Consider the following 8,884-nt stretch of genomic DNA (forward strand, 5'->3'; position numbering starts at 1 on the left):
TTCAGCCCCTCCCTTGGAAGATTTTCGGGTCCTCGGTCCCGCCCCCGAAGGATTTCCGCGTCCTCAGCTCCGCCCCTGGAGGTGTACACTCGGTAGTTCTGCGCACGCGTAGTGGCCATATTGGCGGTAGACGCTCGTGGAGCGGTGTTAGGTTTTCTTGTGTGGTGGGAAACCCTTCGTGTAGACCCTATTTACAGTGTCTCTTCTCCGGTGAGTCCATATTTCTGGACGCGGAACTTTGGCCGCAGTCCCTGCGGGCGAGGGAGGGTCCTAGGAGCCGCGGCGGAGCGCGTACGGTCTGGAGCCGCAGAGCGATGACTGTGCTTCTGGGGAACGGACTGGCCCCTGCCGGGAGCCGTAGGCCCCGCGCGGAGCCGGCGGCCGGGAGGGGACCGGGGGTCGGCTGGCGGCCTTGAGCAAGGCTTCACAGAGCGGGACCCGCACAGGAAAGTGAGCGCCGTGGGGGTGCTGGCTTCCCCAGAGTGGGCCTCGTCGCGAGTCACGGCCTCCGTCAGTGCCTGCTGGAGTGGGCGTCCCAAAGTGCCCGGCAGGCCCGGAGGACTTGACCCGCCATCCCCCGGCGCAGCCCCCTTCTCTAAGGGAGGAAACTCAGGGTTCTCATGCGGGTGCGCGAGTCCTGCACGCAAGTCCCTGGCACTTGTGAAATGGGCACAGGAGGCCGAGCCCCAGGTGTCTTCGGCGGGGATAGTGATGATGCTGCGGAGGTTGCTGCCCCGTCCCTTCCTCAGCGCAGGACACCAGCACTCCGGGAGAAAGCCTTTTTAACGTGTCCTTCTAGGATCTCTGTGGTCGGGATACTCGCTTAGCTTGTAGTTTCTTCATATTCTCTTAGCTTCAGCAAGTTGCCTCTGGCCCACGAGCTGTCTTGTCTGTTTTTTGCTCAAGAATTCTCCTCTGTCCGGAGTCCCCCTCCCTTCCCCGTCCTCAGTTCTTCCTCTTGGACCTGAGGGTTCTCATCTCTCTTTCTGCCTCTACCATGTCTAATTTGGGGTCGTTTTCTGTGTTGCTTTTTTTTTCTTCAAAAAAGCACTTTTTAATTTTTCTCCATTGCTCATTCCACTCCACCCTAAGTGCCTCAGTTTTCCCATGGCTTTGTGAGCATCCGCTCGCCATCCTCACGCGAGCGCCAGACAGTAAGCTCCTCAGCACAGGGATGGTCTTATCCCGGTATTCCCGCGTCCAGCCTGTTGCACGCAGTAGCTGCACCATTAACTTAGCTAAATGAAGGGAGTAAACGAGACAGATTCTTTTAAAGCCATGGAAATGCTTTTTTTAAATTGTAAGTTTCATTTTAACGAGGGTCCAATTTTTTTTTTTCCCACAGGAGCTGTAAAGTCCAGGAAACATGGTGAGTTATACACATCAGTAAGCTGTTGCCTGATGAAGGCGTTGTGCTGTGCTTGGAGCCCTGTCTGAGAATGTGGGAGTGGGAGGAAGGGTGGCATGGTGTCTCCGCCTTCCCCACTCCCTCTTGCACACACGGCTTTGGGTGCCGAGGTGTGTTTTCTGGTTACCTGGGGGCTTGCAAGCAGGGGCTGCTTTCAGTGGATGGGAATCACCCGTATGTTTTCCATTGCAGTCTCGAAGATATGACTCCAGGACCACTATATTTTCTCCAGAAGGTAAACTAGAAATTGTATAATCTACCTCAGAATTTTTTTTGTGTTTGACTTCAGGGGAAAAGTATCAAGACACTTGTTTTAACAGTAGTTCATGCTCTGTGTGCTTTGACATAATGACAGTGACCAGGTTAATCACACCCAGCATGGGAGAATGACAGTGGGACTCGAGTGTGTGGCCTGTGAGTGTCCCTGTGCAAGTTCCTGGCCTGGGCGCAGACAGCCCGGGGCGAGCCTTACTTTCTCACCGCTTGTGTTTTGCAGGGCGCTTGTACCAAGTGGAGTATGCTATGGAGGCGATCGGACACGCAGGCACCTGTTTGGGAATCTTAGCAAATGACGGTGTTTTGCTTGCAGCAGAGCGACGCAACATCCACAAGCTTCTTGATGAAGTCTTTTTTTCTGAAAAAATTTATAAACTCAATGAGTAAGTGAGCTCTTGGGGAAGAGAGTTTAAATGTCTCATGTGCTCACATACGTAGGATCTCACATATTTTGGGAGGGCGATTCTGTGTGACATAGTACAGTTGAAGTGAACACTTTATTGGGCCTTTACTGGTGGAAATTTTTTATTTTTATTTGAAATCTCCTTGAGGCTTAGGACCACATGTTACTCTTGAAGTGTGGGGCCAAGCCCTTAGTGAAGAAACGGTATTTTGTGTGGGTGAGATTAGAGGCGTGGTTATCGTACAGATTTGGGTCACTCCGTGTGACCTCTCACCCGTTGTTTCACTGCTCTGAGCCTCAGTGCCTCCTCTAGTGGTTGCAGCAGTGTAAGGAAGTAAAATAAAATGAGTGAGAACCAATAGCACTGTGTCTGACACATAGTGGGTCCTCAAAATTGTCCAGAGTGGCTACTCAGGATTTGTGTTGATGACACTGAATCTTACCCCTGGAGGTCTGGGGACAGCTTAGACCAGCTATGTTAGTTTGGGATGGTTGGGTGTGTAGGACTTGCTAGCAAGCACAGAGCTGGATTTGCCCACTAGAGACTGCCCCTTGAGTGGTGGGCCAGCTGGATGCTGGTTGTAGGGCCTTTGATATACTCGCCCAAGGAAGTGTCATGCCTCCAGAGTCACTGCTGGGCTTACTCGGCCACTCTCGAATTTGCTGAAGTGTAGTGGCAGATGGTGGTGGCTGGAGGGAAGCCAGGGCAGCCCTCAGAACAGGAGCAGAGAGGAACTGCACCCTTCGTCTGAGCTCAGCCCTGAGCTCCTCACCCCGCCCATTGACCAGGCCTTAGAAGGTGAGAACATTGACTACCCAAGAGCACAGGGTAGTTTTTCTTCTGTCTGGCAGACCTTTTTCTTTGTTCCTGAATCTTTTTGGGACCTGCTTTAGCTTCCCAGTGTTCATTCTCACCTTGTCTGGCGCAATGGTGCCAAATCCACCTGTTGACTGAAGGAGCACTGTTCATCTCTCACGTGAGATGACATCAGGTTTCTCCCACAAAGATAAAACTTCTGTAGATAACAACTGCAGGTTTGAGGCAAGCGCAGTAAACTTCTAACAGAACTTGGCACTCTGCAGTGCTGATGCAGGACCCTCCCGGATGCATATCGATACATTTCTCTTCCTCCAGGGACATGGCTTGCAGCGTGGCTGGCATAACTTCTGATGCTAACGTTCTCACTAATGAGCTGAGGCTCATCGCCCAAAGGTACAGTCAGAAGGAGCAGAACTGAGGGTGCACATCATTTTGGTATTTCTAAGAAGTTTTTGCAAAGATTAAAGTCATTACAAATCTGTTAAATTAAAATTATTATTACTTTTTAATCCAAACTTGTAAACTATTATCTGTCATAAGACCATTAGGATGCCAACATCCCCCTGCCCCAACTCCCCTTTCAGATCACAGGTGACTGCTACGCTCGCTGTCCTTGTGGCACAGATTTATGTTCAGAGGGCAGTTTGCTCAGAATACATACGTGTTTTACAAAAAACCCCTTGCTGTGCCAATTTCTCCGTCCTAGGTACTTACTGCAGTATCAGGAGCCGATTCCCTGTGAACAGCTGGTCACAGCTCTGTGTGACATCAAGCAGGCTTACACACAGTTCGGAGGTACGACGTTTGGGACGAATTTTATTCTAAAAAGGGAAAACATTTTCTAAGTAACATGATATTTTTGAGGTGGTAAAAAGAAATTGAAAATTCAGTAAGCAAGTACTGTTGACATATTTTTCCTTCATGAAATAACTGATTCCCATGATGTAGGTTATCATATGTTTTATTAATAGACTATCGAGCGGCCAAACTAGCATTTTCAAATCTGGGAACATGTTGCTTTTTGCATAGTAATGAAACTCAGCACAGAACACGGGTCCTCTGTGTCTGCATTCTGTGTCTTCGCCGTGTCCGTGTCCTAGAAACCACAGCGGGCATTTGGATGGGCCTTATCTCTGGCGGCCAGAACAAACCAATTCATGAATTTGTGGCTTCACAGGGATTTCAGCTACATTCGGGAGCTCAAGTCATTGTAGCGAGAGTAAACTTAGACTGTTGATGTGTTTGTTCTCTTTCTTGGCTAAAGGGAAACGTCCCTTTGGTGTCTCGCTGCTGTACATTGGCTGGGATAAGCATTACGGCTTTCAGCTCTATCAGAGCGACCCTAGCGGAAATTATGGGGGATGGAAAGCCACGTGCATCGGAAATAACAGTGCTGTGAGTATTCTTGTGTTGCTATGAAATCTAGGAAAAAGTGTAACAATCACTGTAATTTTGAAATTGTGATGAACATAAACAGGATTTTCAGGTAGTTGTAACCTTTGGTATCTGTGATTGCTGTTGGTAATGGTGTCGCAGGTTTTGCTAATACTCCTGGGGTTTATTGGCTGGATTTGTTACTAAAGGAGATGCTAATTTTCAATGAGAAATTGTGAAAATAGGATGTCGTTTTTCATAACCCCCTTGAATTCTGTCATGAGTCCTTGGAGGTCGGAGGCCCTGGTTAGAGACCCCGCTCACAGAGCGTCCACACCCCGCTCCACCCCCTCCCGTGTCTACCTCCCTCCGGTGGAAGTTGTTGATGTGATTATATGCCAATAACAGTTCAGACATCAATCTCCTGCCCAGTCTATGGTCCTGAAAATGCAGGCATTTAAAGGACATCTCTCCGTTGCTTCTTCCTGTTTCATAGGCAGCTGTGTCGATGCTGAAACAAGACTACAAAGAAGGGGAGATGACCCTGAAGTCAGCGCTCGCATTAGCTGTCAAAGTCCTCAATAAGACCATGGATGTGAGCAAACTCTCTGCTGAAAAAGGTAATTTACGTCCCATCCTCTAATTTGTCACTTTTGTGACCCGGTTTAGGCCTTCAATGTGTTACCATCCGTCACTGCACCTGCAGCCTTCTGAGTGAGGCGGCCTTACACCTGCCTCCTCCATGAGGACACTGGGGCTTGGAGAGGGTAAGTGACCTGACCAAGGTCAGCGGGGTAGGTCGTGGAGCCGCAAGCCCATGCGACATTTCAAGCTGAAGTACTGGAGCCCGAGTGTCCTCACCGGTCACGGTTGGAGGTGTGAGTGGTGCCGCTTTCAGTTAATAATCATCTCACCGACCTTTGGGCGGTGTTGTTGGTGCCGTGGGTACATGGGATGAGCATGTGTGTACGGTGTGCTTTACCAGGGGAGTGACATGGGCGTGTGTTGTGGTATCTGTTCTTGTGAGTCCACTGATCTCGTAAATTAAGCCCTTGCAATTTTAAGTGCTTTATTTAGCTTAACTTATGTAACCATATAAAATGGGACTTCTAAATAACGTTTTCTAGAAATTGTAAACGAGCGCATTGAAGTAGCTTAGGTGACTTCACCCCAGTAACCCCGAGAACATGGCCATCACCTGCAGATTGCCCCTGTAGTGTGCCCCCGCCCGTGTTCAACCTCTGCTCCATTCACCCTGCTCAGAAAAGCCCATCCACTTTCGATGTCAGTACGCTTTTCTTGTCCATAGTCATGGAAGCTGCTGTTCATACCTTTGTTTTGAAAAGAGATTTGAAAAGTGCATGAGAAATGAGCGTAATGACTGGTCAGAAATTCTGGCCGAGCCTGGAGATCTTCCTGCAGGGAAGTTGCAGGTCCTTCTGTTCAGCGTGGCTTACAGCAGGTCAGCTCAAGCAGTTGGCTGATTTTGCTTTTTCCAAGAAAGTGACAAAACAGCAGCTCTGGAGGTTGGAATGGGTGAGGAGAAGGAAGGTAATTTAAGTACGAATGTTAATAGAAGTACCCGTGAATTGTACTGAGCATAAAACATGGAGGAGTGGTGAGTACAGGTGGAAACAATGAGGGGGTTAGACTGCCTGCCTGCTGGTCTGTGGGTCGAGTCCTGCCTGTGACGCAGACGTGCGCGTGTGTGTGTTTGCTCCTAGTGGAAATCGCCACGCTGACCAGAGAGAATGGAAAGACAGTCATCAGAGTCCTCAAACAGAAGGAAGTGGAACAGCTGATCAAAAAACATGAAGAAGAAGAAGCTAAGGCTGAGCGTGAGAAGAAAGAAAAAGAACAAAAAGAAAAGGACAAATAGAGGACAAAATCGGGGATTTTATAGCTCATTTGGGTCCATTTCAGCGTGGAAGCTGCCCCTCTGAGCCTGGAGAGTGTTGGCTTTTTACCTCGATGGTGGGAAAGTGGGCGGAGCATCTGACTGTGCCTTCCCTCTCTGTCCATTCAGATGGTGATTGCTCTTCTTGGACCTTTTAATACCCCTCCCCCTTTTTGGGAATAAAACTTGGAAAAATGGAAATGGTGAAGGGATTTGTCTGTAGCACTAATTGTTGCACAGCAGGGTTAACAGGTCTCTCTTCCCTGCGGTACTTGCTGCGGCAGCCCTGCAGGTAGTCAGGTAAGGTGCCGACACTGATGGAGATGGGAGCATCACAGGCAGGGGAGGATGGGAATCGTGCCTGGAAGGTTCCTTTGCTGTGTCCCCACCTCTCGGAGAACCCGTGGCCCTAGGCCTCTGAAGCAGGAACCACACTCTTGCAGGTGCTGCCTGCCTTTGGCGTTGATGGGTAGTCCTGCTGGACTTCAGGTTTGTGTCTGCACACGCATGTACATCCATGGCCACGCAAACCACCGCAGTGCCCACTGTGCCCTCAGGGACACGGTAGTCAGTACTTCTGCAGCCCGTGTGCCCTCTTCATATCTCTTGTCTCCCTCCCCCTCCATGCCTGAGAGAGAGCTCCAGTCTTTCCTACAGTTCTCACAGTCTGGTGTTCTCTCCCTCTCCTCCTGGTGGGCACATCACTCAGGCGAGCCAGATGACCCATCTCTGTCCCCACGGGTGGGTTTGAGAATGAGCTTGTGGACTGAGCTGCGCCAGACCGCATGGCTGTGGGGAACACTGCTGAGGAGCCTGAGTACATGGGTGGGGGAGCGCAGGAGAGAGATGAAGGCCACAGGAGAGTAGTACAGTCTTGGCTGAGGGGAGCCCCGCTAAGTTTGCCGACACTTCTGCAGAGCTCTCTGATCAGCACTGTGGGGCGGTGGGCCCACCTGCAGCGTCATCCAGAATCCGCTGGCTGTGCAAATCCCAGCGCCCAATCCCAGACCCACAGAATAGATGCGGATCTTGGAGTAGAGCCCGGCCGTCTGTTTGACGAGCTCTTCACGGACATTTGAGACACCATTTGCTGCGTGTTAGAATCACCTGGAGTGCTTTTAAGTCTGTACACAGGCTGTGCTTCCTGCCCATGAAGTCAGCCTCTGGGGTGGGGCCCTGGCCTTAGTATTCCTTCAAATCCCCACAGGTAGCTGACGCAGGTAGATGAGGAAAGGCTGGGATGGGAACCTGTGGCCTGAGGCACAGCAGGCCCCTCCCACTGAAGGGCAGGAAGGAGCAGCAATTCTTGTAGTTTTCTGTGGTCAGGCCAAGGTGTTTCCAAGCCCCTTTGACACAGTGCTTTTTGGATCAGCTTATCTTTGCATAGTTAACTCTTGTTACTCTTGGTTGCTACGTTGTATGAGGTCACCGTGAGCACACTTAGCAGGGCTGCCTGCTGCCCCCACGGGGAACACTGGGTTAGGTTCCGCTGCGCCTCCAGTCAAGGCACTTTAATCACCTGATCAGTACATAACCTTGTTTTGTGTGTGTTTCTATTTAAAGACATTTAATATACTTTTGTAATTCATTAAAATCGAACTCTTGGCCAAGAGCACTCTGTGTGCCTAAATGAAACTTCTCTAACAAGTATTTTCTCTGTCTTACAGCTTACAATTAATCATGTACATTTTATTTCATTGTTCAGACTAAAAATTGTCCATTCTTGAATGAATTTAGAATTACATGAAATAGGATAGTTATTTACCTTTGTTTGTTTATTTATTTGGTAACAACTGTATTGAGATATAATTCACATACCACACAATTTACCCATTTCAATTCTGCACCCATCATCACATTCAATTTGGAGCATTTTCATCTCCCGAAGAAGAGGCCTTGCCACCCTGTGCCATCCCCCGGAAGTTGTCCCCCAGCCCGAGGACACCGCTGATCCATCTACTTCCTGTCCCTACAAACTTGCCTGCACTGGACATTTTACATAAGTGGGGTCGCACAGCTGGGGTCCTCTGCGGCTGGCATCTCTCCCTCAGGGAGTGTTGTGTTGTCGAGGCTCGTCCACAGTGAGGCGAGGTCAGTAATTCGTGTCTCTGTTTACTGGACGCGGGAAATGACAGCACGAGCACATTTCCTTCTATTACTGAATGATGCTCCTTGGACATCACGTTTGTTTACTCAGCTGATGAGCATTAGGGGCGTTTTCATTCCTCTGAGCTGTACACTGAGCATAGAACTGCTCGGTCATACCTTGCTTCATTTTTACCTATCTCTACTAGCCTACACTCATAGTATTGATACAGATTTTCAAAAGGAGCCACCTTTCCCCCATTATCTCCTACAACACCCCATGAAAGAAGGAACTGGATTTACTATTTGAGTAAATGTGTATGAATTGGTTAGTGGTCTCTGAGTAGATCTTACAGGTGGAGACGGTTTTCACTTCTTGGCAGGAAGCACCTACTCTCTGAGTCCTTGACCCCAAGCACCAGGGCAGACCCAGAGTTCGATTCTGTACCCAACAGCTTTATATAATAATATTCTCTGAGAAATCCTGTTTACAGAGCTCTTCCCTACCAGCAATGGGAGAGTCCAGGAGCAGTTGTCTTCTGAGTCCTGAACAATCTAACAAATTTTTCCAGCCCTAAAAGCGGTACAAACTCTCATTGGAAAATACATAATAAACTGCAT

The 8,884-nt window shown here is 49.2% G+C and overlaps 1 protein-coding gene across 1 annotated transcript; it reads left to right on the plus strand.

Annotated features, from left to right (window-relative positions):
• The first annotated feature begins 100 nt into the window (after window positions 1–100).
• PSMA4 (proteasome 20S subunit alpha 4) lies at window positions 101–6,383 on the plus strand. Its single transcript, XM_037053454.1, has 9 exons — window positions 101–210; window positions 1,346–1,369; window positions 1,601–1,643; window positions 1,905–2,067; window positions 3,223–3,300; window positions 3,614–3,702; window positions 4,172–4,302; window positions 4,778–4,901; window positions 6,006–6,383. Exons 2-9 carry the CDS (start codon window positions 1,367–1,369, stop codon window positions 6,158–6,160), a joined length of 786 nt encoding a protein of 261 aa, XP_036909349.1. The 5' UTR covers window positions 101–210; window positions 1,346–1,366; the 3' UTR covers window positions 6,161–6,383.
• Window positions 6,384–8,884: the final 2,501 nt, after the last annotated feature.

Source organism: Sturnira hondurensis, unplaced genomic scaffold (assembly GCF_014824575.4).
Source record: "Sturnira hondurensis isolate 20B ecotype Veracruz unplaced genomic scaffold, ASM1482457v3 Scaffold0007865, whole genome shotgun sequence".
Classification (NCBI taxonomy): Eukaryota; Metazoa; Chordata; class Mammalia; order Chiroptera; family Phyllostomidae; genus Sturnira; species Sturnira hondurensis.